The sequence below is a fragment of the Mauremys reevesii genome, linkage group 2, assembly GCF_016161935.1.
Source record: "Mauremys reevesii isolate NIE-2019 linkage group 2, ASM1616193v1, whole genome shotgun sequence".
NCBI lineage: Eukaryota > Metazoa > Chordata > Testudines > Geoemydidae > Mauremys > Mauremys reevesii.
Window position 1 is genome coordinate 123,813,650 of NC_052624.1, and position 17,796 is coordinate 123,831,445.

At 45.6% G+C, this 17,796-nt stretch overlaps 1 protein-coding gene across 7 annotated transcripts in view; it reads right to left on the bottom strand.

Annotated features, from left to right (window-relative positions):
- Positions 1-960: 960 nt before the first annotated feature.
- Positions 961-17,796, bottom strand: part of MAJIN (membrane anchored junction protein) — a 193,651-nt gene continuing 176,815 nt past the window's right edge. For 6 of the 7 annotated variants that reach the window (XM_039527189.1, XM_039527192.1, XM_039527188.1 and 3 more), the window contains one exon: positions 6,605-6,819. In XM_039527189.1, the coding sequence (XP_039383123.1) occupies positions 6,774-6,819 (46 nt within the window). In that variant the 3' untranslated portion in view covers positions 6,605-6,773. Of the gene's footprint in view, positions 995-6,604; positions 6,820-17,796 lie in introns of those variants that run through there. The other variant, XR_005595011.1, reaches the window with a different exon arrangement.

Consider the following 17,796-nt stretch of genomic DNA (forward strand, 5'->3'; position numbering starts at 1 on the left):
GGCTCTCCAAGCTTCCTGAAATATTTCCTTCTATTCAGTATAGTGAGTATTAGCAAGGCGGATTAGTTTTGTGATTAATTTCTGAATTTGCAAACGTGTGTTTGCTGGAGAAATATCTTTATTTCTGTTTGCTGTTACTTTTGATTATTCTGAGAAAGGGCGGGGATTCCCTCTAGGCTTATAAACTAGACCCTGTAATATTTTTCATCCTGGTGTTACAGAGATAGTGTTACTTTCTTTCTTTCTTTCTTTCTTTTAATAAAATCTTTCCTTTTAAGAACCTGATTGATTTCTTCCCTTGTTTGAAACCTCAGGGGAAGAGGAGGGGGGAAGGTGAATCCCTCTTTGTTTTGATTCAAGGAGTTTGATTCAAGGATCTCTCCTGACGGCTAAGGGAGGGGGAGGTGGGGGAATGGGCTATTTCCCTTTGTGTTAAGACCCAAGGAGTTTGGATCGGTGTTCCCCTGGGAAAGTTTTGGGGGAACAGGGAGTGTGCTAGACACTGGAATTTCTAGCTGGTGGCAGCATTACCAGATCTAAACTAGGATTTAAGTTTAGAGGAGCCCATGCAGGTCCCCATCTTGTGGACGCTAAAGTTCCAAGTGGGGAATAAACCTATGACAGACATAGAGGGGGGGTGCCTGGACATCATTGCCAGCTTCCCTCTTGACTGCACCTGGTGGGTGGGGTGGGACTGCCAGCGCTGAAGGTTCCTCCCTCCTAGGGGGCGAGAATGGTCCCATAAGGCAGTGGTCTCCAAAGTAGAGAGGATCCTTCGGGGTGCACGGCAAGAAGAGCGCTGCCGGAGCACCGCCACATTTTTTTTTTTACCTTCAGCAGTTTGGCTGGGAGTCCAAGCAGCCTTTTCTTTTTCCCCTCCTCCCTTGGCAGTTCGGCTACATTTGGACTACATTTGGACTACATTTCTGCAGTGCTGACAATTTATTGCCACATCATGCAGTATATTTAGATTCAAACCCGATAAAGGAAATACCTGAGAAAGGAACACAGCTTCTAAGAATACAATTCTACTTGACAATACAAAATGGTGAATTTCAGAAGTAAACTATTCATCATAAATCTGTTCTGTTGTCCTTTTGTTAATGATATGGTTAAAACAAAAGCTAGTATGTCCTTATTTTGACACCCTCACTCATGTTGCTTATCCCATACTCTAAGAACAGTCCCATTGCAATCAGTGATGCTACAAAATATAAGAGCTGAGTAAGAGGATCAGTATCTAATCCTCAATAAACATCAGCATGATAGTTTTGTATTCAATTTTGATTAAAATTAATTAGATAAATTTAAGAACTTACAAAAAGCCACTGTAAATTCTTAAGATTTTTCTGTTTTTTTTTAAACTAAACAAGAGGATCCTTCGGGGTGCGTGGCAGGAGGAGAGCTGCCAGAGCAGCGCCACTTTCCCTCTGCCCGCCCCCCCTCGGCAGTTCGGCTGGGAGTCCGAGCGGCTTTCCCCCCCCCCTTCCCTGGACAGTTTGGCCAAGAGCAGGGGGTGCGTGCTCAAAATTTTTTTACTGATGGGGTGCACCATCAAAAAAGTTTGGAGACCACTACCATAAGGTGTAGCAGGGAAGCAGCTTTGAAAGCTTCTGGCAGAGAAGGGAGCTGTAACTGCTGGCCCAGAGGGACTGGGGAGGGGGGCCCAGGACGCAACTGCCTCACCTGGGCAGGAGTTAACACAGCCCCAACAGGGGCTCCAGAGCTGTGGCCCACCTGGGGTCTCACTTCTCTTGATTTAGCTGTAGGTGACCAACTATCCGGCTTCTTTTTCTTTTGAGGCACTGGGCCTCGGGAGGTGCTATGCCAGTGCTGAGCGTCTCAGGACGAGTCTTTTCTCAGCACCAAGCCTGACGACAGCACTGAGGTGGTCTGCGTCAATGAGGACATGTTAGGAGCCAGGTCCCCTGAGCCTGGTTCTGAATGGGGGCATAGAACTGCCTCCATGAGGATCACTTTAAGCCACTGTTCCCTTTCTTTAAGAGTTCTAGGGCAGAACTCTAACAGCGATCCTTTTGGTGATCATCCCCTAAGCACTGTAAGCACAAGGAGTGTGGATTACTCTTCGGCATGCACTTCGCGCAGACCACACAGTTTTTAATCCCCAGGGACTGCAGCATACCACAGCTCCGGGGAGCCAAAATCAGGGGGGGGAACCCCAACAACTCTAATTATTAACAACTAAGTTAACTATATACAAAGAACTGTTAAACACGCTTGCTAAGCAAGGGCTACAGGAAGTTCCAGACTACCATCACTGGCGGGTCGGGAGGGCTCTATATTGAGCGCATAAAGGCGCGACTCCAGGGGGCGCCTAGACCAACCTGACAGATGCTGTCATGGGAAAAATCTTCCAGCTACCGTGCACGTGTGCATGCACACACCTGATTGGAATGGACATGAACAAGCACTCAAAGAAGAATGACTGTACCCAATCAGGTGAGGAATCTGGGCAAAGCCATGCAGAAACATCTCTGATGTTTGTATGCCTATGCAACGAGCCTGGGTAATTAAAAGGAAGAACTAGAACTACTGGTGCAAGAAGTGAAATGAGATATTATAATGATAACAGAAACATAGTGGAATAGTAGTCATGACTGGAGTACATGAAGGGTATGTGCTGTTGAGGAATGACAGAAATAAAAGAAAAGATGATGGAGTAGCATTGTATGTTAACGATGAGGTAGACTGTAAAGAGATTAGAAGAGATGGAATGGATAAAACAGAGTCTGTTTGGGTAAAAATTACTTTGGGGAAGAAAGCTAACAGAGGTTCCCCTGGGATAGTGCTTGGGGTATGTTTCAGACCTCCAAGATCCAATTTGGATATGGGAAAAGACCTCCTTAATATTTTAAATTAAATAAATACTACTGGGAATTGTGATTATGAGAGACTTTAACTTCCTAGATATAGATGCTAGATATAGGAAGTTAAAGTTGGACAAGTTCTACTAATAACAGTAGGGCCCAGATTTTCCTGGATGTGATAGCTGACAGATTTCTCCATCAAACAGTCGCTGAAACAAGAGGTGATGCCATTTTAGATTTGGTATTGGTGAGTAATGAGGACCTCACAGAAGAGCTGCTTGTAAGAGACAACCTTGGTTTGAGTGATCATGTGCTAATTTGGTTTAAAGTAAATGGAATCATAAACAAAAACAGATCTGCAACTAGGGTCCTTGATTTCAAAAGGGCGATGTTTAAAATATTAAGGGAATTAGTTAGGGAAGTGGCCTGGACTGAAGAACTCAAGGATCTGAATGTGGAGAAGGCTTGGAATAACTTTAAGTCAAAGTTGCAGAAACTATTTGAAGTCTGCATCACAAGCAAGAGGAAAAAATTAACAGGGAATGGTTGCAGACCAAGCTGGATGAGCAAGCATCTCAGACAGGTTATTAAGAAATAGCACAAAGCTTTCCTTGCTCATCAATCTTTTGTAGGCTAACTCTTGGAGGTCATAAAATGTAGGGGAAAAGTGAGAACTGCCAAAAGCCAAGCAGAGTTGGACCTCGCAAAGGAGATTAAAACCAATGGTAATAGGTTCTATAGCCATGTAAATATAAAGAAAACAAGGAAAGATGAAGTGGGACTGCTAAACACAGAGGATGGGATGAAGATTAAAGATAATCTAGGTATGGCCCAACACCTAAACAAATGTTTTGCCTCAGTTTCTAATAAGGGAAATGAGGAGTTTAGGGACAGTGGTAGCATGGCTAATGGAACTGAGGATACAGAAGTAAAAAATTAGCACATCTGAAGTGGAAGTCAAAGTCAAACAGTTTACTAGGACTAAATCAGGGCCCCCGGATAACCGCTATCCAAAAATATTAGAGGAACTGGCACATGAGATTGCAAGACCAATAGCAAGGATTTTTAGTTAATCTATAAACTCAGGAGTTGTATCCTATGACAGGAGAATTGCTACTATAGTTTAGAAAGGGGAAGAAGTGACGTAGGAAACTACAGGCCTGTTAATTTGACATCAATTGAATGCAAGGACTTGAAACATATTTTGAAAGAGAAAATAGTTAACGACATAGAGGTAAATGGTAATTGGGATAAAATACAACATGTTTTTATAGCAAGTAGATCATGCCAGCCAATCTGATCCCCTTCTTTGGTCTTTTTTAAGACAAATGGAATGGGGTAGATATACTCTACCTGGATTTCAGTAAGGCTTTTGATACAGTTCCACTTGAGAAATTGTTAGTTAAAGTGGAGAAGATGGGGATTAATATGACAGTTGAAGGTGGATAAGAAACTGGTTAAAGGGAAGACTACAATGGGTCATAATGAAAGGTGAACTGCCAGACTGGAGGGAGGTTACCACTGAAGTTCCTGAGGAATCGGTCTTGGGGCCTATCTTATTTAACATTTTTATTCATGACCTCAGCACAAAAAGTGGGAGTGTTTTAATAAAATGTTGGATGACACAAAGATGGGAAATATTGTCAATATGAAGGAGGGCTGGAATATCATACAAGAAGATCTGGATGACCTTGAAAACTGGAGTAATAGAAGGGGGATAAAAATTAATAGGGCTAAGTGCAAGGTCATGCATTTAGGGACTAACAACAAAAAATTTTGCTGTAAGTTGGGGACTTATCAGTTGGAAGCGACAGAGGAGGAGAAAGACCTGGGGTTGATCACTGGATAACAATGAACTGCCAATGTGATATGGTTGTGAAAAAGGCTAATGCAGTCCTAGGATGCATGATGTAAGGTATTTCCAGTAAAGACAGGAAAGTGTTAATATCATTATACAAGGCACTGGTGAAACCTCATCTGTAATATTGTGTGCAATTCTAGTCTCCCATGTTTAAGAAAGATGAATTCACACTGGAACAGGTGCAAAGAAGGACTACTAGGTTGGTCGGAGGAGTGGAAAACCTACCTTATGAGAGGAGACTCAAAGAATTTGACTTGTTTAACCTAACAAAAAGAAAGCCGAGGGGCGATATGATATAAATACATCAGAGGGATAAATACTAGGGAGGGAGAAAAGTTATTTAAGTTAAGTGCCAATGTTGACACAAGAACAAATGGATATAAGATGGCCATCAATACATTTAGGCTTGAAATTAGACAAAGGTTTCTAACCATCAGAAGAAGTAGTTCTGGGACAAGCTTCCAAGGGGAGCAGTGGAGGGTAAAAAACCTAACTGGCTTCGAGACTGAGCTTGATAATTTTATGGAGAGTATGGTATGGTGAGATTGCCTGCAATGGCATGTAGCCAAACTGCAACTACTAATAGCAAATATCTCCAATGGCCAGGGATGGGACACTAGATGGGAAGAGCTCTGAGTTACTACAGATAATTCTTTCCCAGGTGTCTGGCTGATGGGCCTTGCCACATGCTCAGGGTCTAACTGATGGCCATATCTGGGGTCAGGAAGGATTTTTTCCCTGGGTCTGATTGGCAGAGATCCTGTAGGGGTTTCACCTTCCTCAACAGCATGGAACACAGACCACTTGCAGGTTTAAATTTGTGTAACTGCTAGATTCTCTGTAACTTGAAGTCTTTAAATCATGATTTGAGGACTTCAGTAGCTCAGTCAGAGGTTATGGCTCTATTACCAGAGTGGGTTGGCAAGGTTCTATGACCTGCAATGTGTAGCTCGAGGCTGGCAACTTTTCAGAAGTGGTGTGCCAAGTCTTCAGTTATTCACTCTAATTTAAGGTTCCGCGTGACAGCAATACATTTTAATGTTTGTAGAAGGTCTCTTTCTATAATTCTATAATATATAACTAAACTATTGTTGTATGTAAAGTAAATAAGGTTTTTAAAATGTTTAAGAAGCTTCATTTAAAATTAAATTAAAATGCAGAGCCCCCCGGACCGGTGGCCAGGACCCAGGCAGTGTGAGTGCCACTGAAAATCAGCTTGTGTGCCGCCTTCGGCACTCGTGCCATAGGTTGCCTACCCCTGGTGTAGATAATCATGATGGCCCCTTCTGGCCTTAAAGTTCATGAGAATATCCCATAGCTCAATAGTGAGACCACTTGCCTCAGAGGTAGGACACCCATGAGACCAGATGTACAAAGATGCCTCACCTGCTCATTCACTTGAAATTCCTAGTAGGCATCTATATAGCATCTAAGTAGCTTTTAAAATTTGGCTTTTAGGAACCACAGTGACTTGGGAAATTTTGAAATTTGTGCTCCTACTCTGACCCTCTTGCATAGTTCAGGCCCCATATAAGTTCACTTAATAATTCCTGCTTCAAGCCCAATAACTTCTGAAGAAGGAGGCACATAAATGTTAGAAATCAGAATAGTAGTGTTTTATATCTACCATGCAGAGGTTTAAATAATTATGCAATATGCAATGCAGTGGGGGAAAAAAATCACATCTAAAATGTTTTATTCATCTCTATTCTCTCTGATTCTATGTAGCAAGGATGGGAATTTATCTAATATTACAAATGTTTCTTTATCCCAGTAAAAAGTAATTGATACTTGCTCATTAATAAGATGTTTTTAATTAGGACCACATAATTTGAAGAGTTTTTTTAAATTCAAGTTTCATGTTTGTCCCATTTTAAAAAATACTAGTCATTTATTCACATATTTATTTTAAAGCAAAAAATAACTAACATTGTACATATAGCATATTTTTAAAAGTCATAAACAGCTTAAGTAATTCCATTTACTAATTTGGACACAAACAATTTTAAAAGCTGAATTCAGTGGGAGTAGTGAAACCTTCTGAAGTTTAAGCTACAAGTCCACCTTTCCACAAGCTCAAGAAGTCAGCTGCTTCCACCAAAAATACGCTGTAGTGGAGGAAAGAGTGTGCTGGAGGGGGAAAAAAGAGACATTGTACTTTAAATACTTATCTGCAGTGTAAAATCACAAGATCTTTCTGAGGAGACAAATCTTTGTGTTATGAATATAGGAATTGCCAGACTGGATTACTCATGGTCCATCTAGTCAGCTGTCCTCTTTCCAACAGTGGTCACCTTCAGAGAAAGGTGCAAGGAACCCACAGTAGGCTGATGGGGCATAATCAGTCCCATCAAGGTCTCATTCTAATTCCAAAGAATTAGAAATTGACTTAATCCCTTTGTAGATGAGCAGACTCACCCTTGTGGCGCCTCCTGCTGGTCATCCTCAGGAATTAGCTCTTTGACCCAGGACCGCCCTCTGCAGGGCAGTGATCCGCTTGCCGTTGGCCACCGTGTCCCTCCCAGGACCCTTGTGCCCTTATCCCAGGGTTCTGCCTCCTCCAGTACCCCACAGTCTTACTGGGTTTCCCCACCCCAGGGGAACACCCCCCCCATCCCCACGTCACCTCAGTTGTGGCTACTGCCAGTCTCTGTTTAGCCCGGAGGGTGGGTAAAGGCAGCCAGTCCAAAACCGTTGTTGCCTGTGATGATCGGCTGATACACTGCAGTCTGCTCCAGGGCGTAGGGGCTAAACAGAGACTGGCAGTAGCCACGACTGAGATGACATAGGGACAGGGGGTGGGGGTTCCCCTGGGGTGGTGAAACCCAGTAAGACTGTGGGGTACTGCAGGAGGCAGAACCCTGAGATAAGGGTCCAAGGTCCTGGGAGGGACACGGTGGCCAACAAGCGGATCACTGGCCTGCAGAGGGCACTCCTGGGTCAAAGAGCTAATTTCCGAGGACGACCAGCAGGAGGCACCGCAGGGGTGAGTCCGCTCATCTATACATGGTGGAGAATGCGGGCAGGAGTGGGGGTCCACCCCGCTACACCTTCCAAAAGAAATGGTTACTTATTTTACACTAACTGATTCTTCTAGATGTATTGTCCACATACATTCCATTCTTGGTGACTCACAAGCAGTAACCTGATGAGTTTACTTAAACAAAGACTGCACAACAGCTCTGCCAAAAGAAGCACCAGATCTCTATGCTTCAATCAGAGTCATATTTTGTAGTTATGGACTGAATCCCAAGTAGTGCTCTGCATATCTCTGAGATGGGTACATTCTGAGATGGGTACAATGGAAGCTGTCTGAGTATTAGTGGAGCAAGTCCTCATATGAATTGTGGGATCTAAGTTGGGTAGCTCATAATGGACTCTAATGCAACTAGACACTCATTTCAATAGTCTCTGAGTTGAATTAGCTTGGTCTTTTAACGTGTCTACAAATGCTATAAAGAGTCTCTGAGAGACCCTAAATGGTCTAGTCCTATGTAGATAGAACAATAGTGCTCTAGGGACATCTAAAGTATGTAACACTGATTAGAATGCCATTTAAGAAAGAAAACATGGAAATGGATTATTTGATTCAAATTAAAATTGGTGACTACCCTAGGAAAGAATTTGGGGTGGGGCCTAAGGGTATTCTTATGGGATATCATATAAAGAGGACCTGTATCTCTGCAATTTTTCTGTCTGGTGTGTACCCATCCTCCCTCTTGGGGTCAGGTCACCCCCTCTTGGCAGCATCGGAGAGTCGGTATGTCCACTGGCCATTCTACCTTGTGAACACATAATTGCCCAGATATAAGTTCAGGGCTTCAAAAAGGAGGAATCAGCATACCACCAATCAGCTGGTAGCCCAAGCCTCCTGTCTGGGATGCACTGTTGAGTCCATGCTGCCTCATGTTCCAGCAACACAGCTGAACCAAATCTTGTTTCCCTAGGCTACTTCCTATCGGTTCCTGCTGTTGCTGCTCCATCACCACTGGGTACAGGCTCTCAGTCTCATGGTCAGATGACACTTCCTCCCATCTCTAACTGGAGTCTTCTGTCTCCTGAGGCAGTGGGTTGCCTTTTCTCCCTGCTGCCAGTCGTGAGCTCCACTGAGGTCTCAGTTCCATGGGAAGGATGTCAGCCTCCTTCTCTGGTCCAGTCACATGTGAGCCGCAGGACTCTATTCTAATACTTTCTGTCTCGCCCTCACAATTCCTGTGAGGGCATGGGGTGGAGTTAGCGGTGCCCACCAAGGGGCAGTAACCTTCTCTGTACTGGAGGGAGGCCACTCTGCCTCAGTACAGGTATAACTTCTACTAAAAATGCCATCTTTATGGATAAATTGTAACAAAGAGCAAGTTACCAAGGACTCAAATAGGTCACATTTCAGTCCTGGGGAAGAGGAGGCTCCCTAACTGGGGGAAAATCCTGTGAAAGGCCCTTCAGGAATCTAGCCATAGTCTGGTGGGAGAAAATTGAGTAGTCCTGGATGGGAAAGTGATATCCTAATATGAATGTTAAATGTACTTGAGTAGAGCTAATAAACAGTCCTGAGTTCTTTAAGATCAGCAAGTAATGCAGGATAGCTGAAATTTGGCTGCCCATAGAAGACAAATGACATTGTACTCCATATTGTGAACCAGTTCCACTTAGCGGTAAATGTAAGTCTGGTGGAATCCTTTCTACTTTGACTTAAAATGTTATGAATGTCCAAAAAGAAGGAAGGATCTCTCCTAGTCTGTCATCCAGTCAGCATCCAATCTCACAGGTGGAAAGAGGTTGGATTCAGATGCAGTATGTTTCCATTGTCCTAAGAGATTAAGTCCAACAGGAGAGGTAAAGGTTTTGAAGGGCAAGTTGCCAAGGCCATATGATCTGAGTACCAAAACTATCTTGGCCAAGTAGGCACTATCATGATGACTTTGGATGAGTCCTTCCTGATCTTCAGTATCCTCAAAATCAGAAGGATGAGAGGGTACGGGTACATCATACCTGATAATTAGGGCCCCACCAAATCCATGGCTATGAAGAACACATCACGGACCATGAAATTTGGTCTCCCCCATGAAATCTGGTCTTTTGTGTATTTTTACCCTATGTTATACGGATTTCAAAGGGGAGACCAGCATTTCTCAAACTAGGGAGTTACGTGGGGGGTTGCAAAGTTATTGGAGAGGGGGTCATGATATTGCCACCTTTACTTCTGCACTACCTTCAGAGCAGGAGCATGGCAGATGCTGGCTGGCTGCCCAGCTTTAAAGGGAGCGCCACAGCCAGGAGCAGTGCAGAAGTAAAAGTGGCAATACCATACTATGACACCCTTATTTCTGCACTGCTGCTGGCAGTGGTGCTGCCTTCAGAGCTGGGCTCCTGGTCAGGAGCCACAGAGCTTCCTGCTAACAGGGGAGGCTCCTGGAGGTGAGTCAGACCTGGACCGGGAGTGGTCTTTGAAGTGGAAAAAAAAAGTCCAATCCCTCACCAACCCAGCCAGGACCAGCAGCTGGAGCCCGGCGTATGGTAGGAGCTCCTTGGCCAGGGTACCCCCAGCCCTGCCCCTCCCCGGCTCTGGGCCTAGTGTCCTGGCACTCAGAAATTAAAGGGGCCTTGGGCTGGCTGGGAGTGGGGGTGACCATGGAAACCTTTCCCCCTCAACCATGGTGCTGTGGGCAGTTGCCCACATCACCCACCCATAAGGCCGGCCCTGTTCCACCCAAAAGTGAGGCCCTCCCTATACCATACCACCCTCACTTCTGCACTGCAACTAGCAGTGGTGCTGCCTTCAGAGCTGGCACTCAGCCTGTAGCCACTGCTCTCCCGCTGCCCAACTCTGAAAGCAGAGCCACTGCCAGCAACAGAATGGTGGCAATACTGTGACCCACCCCCCGACACACACACAATAGCCTTGTGACCGTCCATGATCCCCTTTTGGGTTTGGACACCCCCCCCCCCCGCCAGTTACAACACTGTGAAGTTTCAGATTTAAGTAGCTGAAACCATGAAATTAACTATTTTTAAAATCCTATGACCCTGAAATTGACAAGAATCAACTGAATTTGATACGGTCCTACTGATGATCATGCAGTGTGGAATGTGTCTGATAGTGATCCAGGGATCAGGCCTCTTCTTTGAAAAGAACTTGGGACACTTCTTGTTGGTGTCTGCTGCCAAAAAAATTATTAATGGTCAGCCCCATTCTTGAAAGTTTTGTATAAAAGACTCCTTGATGGTCCTCTCATGATCCATGAAGAACTGTCTGTTTAGACAATCTGCCAGGGCATTTTGTAGTCATGCAAGTTGTAGTGGTACGGGAGAATCTCACTGGTGGACACACAAATTCCAGAACCAAATTGCCTCCTGGTACAGGGGGAATGATAGACCTCCTCCCTGTCCATTTATACATGGCAGTCGTGTTGTCTGTCATGATTTGTACTGTCAGTTCCTGAAACATGGATAGAAACACATGTCCTGATTTCTAAGAAGTTTACATGCAATAGAGTCTATGCGTGGGTTCCTATCCCTTGTACTTGATGTTAATCCAGATGCGCTCCCCACTCTAAGTGGGAAGCATCTGTCATTAGGGTCTTATTTGGGACAGGTTGGGAGAATGGTACTCTCTTGCACACTTTCACCAATTCAGCAGGTAAAAGACTTCAAGGAGAAATTGCAATGACATATCTCAGTGGTATTGGTTTGGTAGGTACACCAATTTCAGTCAGCCCTGCACACGGTGTTGCATGACAAATATGTGGGAAGCCCTGTGACTAAGCAGACTTGGGCAAGTTCTCGCCAAGGTGCATGGTGGATTCTGGAGCAGGTACATAAGGGTAGTCATGGCACCAAATCTATCTGGGGACAGATAAGCCCTGGTTGTAAGCCTAACATTGCCGCAATGGATTCTGTTCTTTCTGTACATGTTAGGAGGATTCTTTTCTGTTGATATCTGGGCCTAGTCCAATGAAGAGCTGGAGAATTTCATCAATGGACTCCTCCACTTGCTAAGGCAACTTCTCTCAGACTAGCCAGTCATTAAGGTATGAGTACACTATGATTCCTTAGTTTCTGAAGCAAGCTGACACCACTCTTAAGCATTTGGTGAAAACATAGTGTCATCAACAGCCCAAAGGGCAGGACCCTGTACCATTAGTGTCTCTCTTCTACCCCAAACCTCAGATTCTTCTTGTGAGTGGGTGGGTGAGGTTCTGTGGCCTGCAATGTGCTGGATGTCAAACTAGATTATTATGATGGTCCCTTCTGATCTTAAAGTCTATGAATCTATAAAGTCTATAAGTGGCATGAATGGAGATATGGAAGTGAGCAGCTTGAAAGCCACAAACTGGTCCTGTGGATCTTGCGATGGAATTATGGAGGTGACGGCTACTATTCAGAACCTGAAGTAGCAAATGAAGGCATTGAGTCCCCTCAAAGCCAGAATAGGATGTCATCCCTCTCTTTTCTTTAGGATTAGAAAATAATTGAAATTATCTGTACTGTAGTGGATCTTACTCTGTTGCCCTGAGAGTGAGAAGTGATTCCTCTTCATGAAGTAATAGTGTCTCATGAGAGGGGTCACTAAATAGAGATGGGGAAGGGGGTGGAGGTTAGGAATGGTGCTGAGTTGCAGTGAGTGTCCAGAATCCAGTGATCTGGTGTTATGAGGTTCTATATGTCCCAAAAGAAATAAAAGCAGTCTCCAAACATGGTTGGGATGAGTGGGGAAAGATCCTGTGGACTGACTGAAGAATAATTCTTGATCATCATATCAAAACAATTGTTTCAGAATTGTCACAGCATGAGAGGCAGATGATTTAGAGGTGATATATAGAATCCTCTTTCTAGATGACTGGCAGGTGTGTCTTGCTCCCACCTTCAGAGTCAAACTGATGACTAAATTTGAGGTCAGGAAGTAATTTTCTCCTGTGTTAGACTGGCAGAGACTTTGGGGGATTTTTCTCCCTCCTCTGCAGCATGAATTGCCAGCTGAGATAATCTGAGCATGTCTCACCTAATCAATTCCCTGCTACTTCAGAGGACTTCGGCATTAGTGGCACGTTGGTCTTGCCTATTCTCTGCCTATTCACTTTAGTCTCCTGAGGACTAAAACACTAACTAAAATCTTTGGGCTTAATAAAAGGGTATCTGTGTGAAAATTAATTAACTGTGATATACAAATCAGACTAGATGATCTAATGGTCTCTTCTGGCCTTCAACTCTATGAAACTATAAGGCCATGCACGCACATTATAAGGAAAGGAGCTGGGAGCCAAGGTAGAGCATGTCTTCTAAGGCCTACTGGGCCTTAGAAGTACACAGAATGAGTCTTATCTGTTGCAGAATATGGGCCAGGTAATGTTGTAGTATGGTAGTTGGTGCCATCATCAAGCTATTCAGCACCACAGAGAGTAATGGAGACTCTGGCTTCACTGTAATCTGGAGGTCTCTTGGTACCACATACAACTTTTGTACTGAGATACAGTGCTGTGAAAACTGGTGCAGGGGTTGATGTGCCAGATCAGCCAAAGCCAAGGTAATTGGTGTCAAATGAGTCATTGGTACTGCAGACTTGGTACCAAGGGTAGCTAGTCTCAGTCCCGAGACAGTGCCGAGATTCTGGTACTGTGCTCCCTCAGAGCTCCAGCGTTACCTGGGGTCAAGCTGTGAAGTCCCCTGACAGTGCAAGTGTTGAGGTGATTTTCAACCTCTTTTTACTCAGGTCAGATGAAAGAATCTGTCCTTACACTTGTGAGAAAAGCAGTGCTCCTTTATCTCCCTGTCCAAAGGTTTAGCTGAAGATTTCAAAGCCCTACCAGAGTTCATAGTCAGGGCCATCTTAGACTCATAGAATATCAGGGTTGGAAGAGACTTCAGGAGGTCATCTAGTCCAACCCCCCCGCTCAAAGCAGGACCAATCCCCAACTAAATCATCCTAAATCATCCCAACTAAATCATAGAAGATGGGGCTCATTAGCTGGTTGTTAATCCAGAGCTCACCAGGGCACTTCTGGAGTCAGACAGTGCTGATGAGAAGGTTACTCGCCTTGTGCAGTAACTGAGGTTCTTTGAGATGGTTGTCTCTGTGAGTGCTCCACTTTAGGTGTCTTGGCGCCCTGCACTTCTAATCAGAGATTTGTAGTAGCAGTGCTGCAGTTGGCCACGCACATGCAGCAGCCATCTCGCACTGCTCCAAGCGGTTACCCCTCGCACGAAGCCAACCATCCCCCAGTTCCTTCTCTATCCCCAGAGGATGTTCATGAAACTCTGAAGTGTGTATGTGGGGGGTAATGGAGCACTCACAGGGACAACCATCTCAAAGAACCTCAATTACTGCACAAGGTGAGTAACCTTCGCTTCTTCAAGGAGTGTCCCTGTGGGTGCTCCACTTTAGGTGAGTGTAGAGCAGTGCCCCTCAGTGGAGATGAGGGGCTTCAGAGTTGATTTTATGTACACAGTGGAGAGCACCGAGAGTCCAAAGTGAGCATCTGCAGCTCACTGCTGTTCTAGGGCATAGTGTTTGGTGAAAGTATGGGGTGATGCCCAGGTAGCTGCTTTACAAATATCAGTAATGGTTACATCTTTGAGAAAGGCTATCAATGTGGACATAGATCTAGTGGAATGTGTGTGCGAAGTCCAGAAGGGAGCTTGCAGATTGTATTTTTGGTAACATACTTGGATACAGTTAGAGATCCATTTAGAAAGTCTCTGTTTGGAAATGGTTTGACCTTGTGACCATTCTGTTGTGGATATGAATAGTCTGGATGATTTTCTGAATGTTTTTGTTCTCTCTAGATAGAACACTTTGTGGATGTCCAGCATGTGAAGGGCATGTGGCTGTTGTCGGCATGTGGCTTGGGAAATGTGACAAGGTTGGGTCTCACCACCACAGTGCCTCCCGCTGGTTGCTCCGGGAATTAGCTCAGTCCAGTGGAGCGCCCCCTCCTGATGGTGTCCCATCCTGATGGTGTCCTGTCCGTTGTCTCACCCTTGGTTGGCGTCTGAGTCCGTGTCGCTCTCCAGCTTGCAGCGTCCTCTTCTGGCAGTGCCCCTTAGTCCATCCACACCCCCTTCCAGGAGGGTGTGTCAATCAGCAGTCTCTCTATGCCCCAGCCACCATGTCCAACCACACACCCCAAAGTCTAATCCCTCCTGTCAGGGATCTCGCGTAGTCTATAATGGCCATTCCCTAAGGCCAATGGCTGGGTATACTGCAAGGGGCAAAGAGGGGGACCCAGGCCCACCCTCTACTCTGGATCCTGGCCCAGGGACCCTCTGACAGCAGCCTTGCTGTCCTCCTTCTCTCCCCTCATCTATCCACTTCCCTGGGCCGCTTCTCCTACAGCCCCTTGCACCCGCTAGGCCCTTCCCTTCAGGACCTGCAGCCTGGCAGGCTATCGGCTAGAGCTTCCTTCTGCTCCCTGAGCCTGGCCAGCACTGTGCTGTCCATGGTGCTAGTCTTCCAGCTCTGGAGACTGATCTTCCCCTGTCGAAGGCCTGGGCTGACTGCCTGCTGCTGTTCTGGGCAGCCTTTATATATGGCTGAGCCTGGCCCTGATTGGCTGTCTCCAATCTGGGCCCTGATTGGCTCCCAATAAGTCCTTTTCTGATTGGCTGTTCATCTTCGCAGGCCCACTGGCCTGCTGCAGCCTAAATTCTTAGGGAGTGGGGCAGCTGCCCCACTACGGGAAGAATACAGGTAAATAAATGGGTTGGTTGAGATGGAAGGGGGAGGCGACCTTGGGTATGAATTTAGGATGTGGTCATAGGATTACTTTGTCTGTGAGGAATGTGGCATAAGGTGGGTGTACCACTAGAGCACCCAACTCTCTCACCCTTCTTGCTGACGTGATTGCTACTAGAAAGGCGACTTTCATGGATAAGTGCAAGAGTGAGCAGGTCGCTAGTGGTTCAAAGGGTTTGGCCATGAGGGCACAGAGAACAAGGTTGAGGTCCCACATGGGGGTCGGGTCCTTTAGTGTGAGATAAGTGTTCTCTCTACCCTTGAGAAAGCGCTTAGTCAGTGGGTGGGTGAAGACAGTGAGTCTGTTCATCTTAGCATGAAAGGAGGTGGTGGCTGACAAGTGCACTCTGAGTGAACTAGGGAAAAGGCCCGATTTTTTGAGTGTTAATATGTAATCAAGGATAGTGGGTTGTGAGGCCGATTGTGGAGTAATTTGCTTGTCCCAGCACCAGATGGAGAATCGTTTTCACTTGTGCACATATGTTTTTCATGTGGACAGTCGTTGGCTGTTCAGTAGAATGTCCTGTACTTCCTTGGTCAGCATGTTTCAAGTTCTGTCATCCATGGATTAGCCAAGCCTTGAGATGGAGTATTGGAATGTTGGGATGATGGAGGCGTCCTGTGTCAGCAGACGAGACATGAGGGGAAGGGTTCATGGTAGTCTCACAGCCATCTGGTCCAGGTAGGGGAACCATGTTTGTCTGGGCCATGTTGGTGCAATTAGGATGACTCTGGATTTGTCTTTCCTGATCTTATGAAGGACACAGCTCAATAGGAGGATTGGGGGGAAGACATACAGGAGCAGGGCTTCCCACTTGATAAGGAAGGCATCTCCCAGAGAGTGTACCCCAGTCCAGCTTGGGAGCAGTATTGCGGGCATTTGGCATTGTGGATCCTTGTGAAAAAAGTCTATTGAGGGAAATCCCCATTGTTTGAATATAGTTTGAAGTATTCCTGGGTCCAGCTCCCACTCGTGAATTTGTGAGAAGTTCCTGCTTAGGTCGTCTGCTGTGGTATTCTGGCTGCCAGGTAGATAGTATGCCATGATGTCTATGTTGCTGGAGATGCACCACTGCCAGAGCAGGTAAGATTGGGCCCCTCCTTGGCAATTTATATAAAACATAGTTGCCAAGTTATCCATGAGAATCTGGACAGTTTTGTTGCGCATAAGGGGGAGAAAGTGATAACAGGCATTTCGGACTGCTTGCAGCTCCAGTAGATTTATGTGAAGATTGGATTCTGCTAGGGACTGCAGCCCTGGATGGTATTTTTGAGCAAGTGTGCACCCCATCCCACTAGAAAGGCATCCATGGTGATAGTTACTGATGGGGGTTCCCGTTGGAAGGGGACACTGGAGCAAATGTTTGTTTGTTTCTTCCACCATGTGAGCGAGTCTTTCACTGTGTTGGGCGTTGTAAGATGTCTGATCGAGTGTCTCTGAGGAATATAGACAGTGCATAGCCAGGTTTGTAAACATCTCATATGAAGTCTGGCATATTTCACGACAAATGTCGTAGCTGACATGTGCCCTAGAAGTTGTAGGCATGTTCTGGTGGATGTTTGTGGGCTGTGTCTTACTGTTGTAATTACTGTTTGTTAAGGTAAGGGTATGTCTACACTACGGGATTATTCCAATTTTATAGAAACCGGTATTTGGAAACAGATTGTATAAACTCGAGTGCACGCGGCCACACTAAGCACATTAATTCGGCAGTGTGCGTCCATGGACCGAGGCTAGAGTTGATTTCCGGAGTGTTGCACTGTGGGTAGCGATCCCATAGTTCCTACAGTCTCCCCCACCCATTGGAATTCTGGGTTGAGATCCCAATGCATGATGGGGCAAAAAACAGTGTTGCAGGTGATTCTGGGTAAATGTCGTCAGTCAATCCTCCCTCCGTGAAAGCAATGGCAGACTATCATTTCGCATCCTTTTCCCTGGATTGCCCTGGCAGACGCCATAGCCCGGCAACCATGGAGCCCATTTAACCTTTTTTCACTGTCACCGTATGTCTACTGGATGCTGCTGACAGACGCGGTACTGCAGTGCTACACAGCAGCATTCACTTGCCTTTGCAAGTTAGCAGAGACGGTTACCAGTCCTATTGTACCGTCTTCTGCTTTGCAAGTTGGCCATGATGGTTACCAGTCATATTGTACCATCTGCTGCTGTCATGGGTGCTCCTGGCTGGCCTCGGTGAGGTTGGCCGGGGCGCATGGACAAAAATGGGAATGACTCACCTTCTTTACGTTTTGTCTAAAGATAGAGTCAGTCCTGCCTAGAATATCGGGCAAGCCTACTAAAGAACCAGAGAGGCAAACAGCCGTTCCGGGTCAGAGCCCCAGACATCCTGCAGAAATCATGCATGCCATTCTGGGGG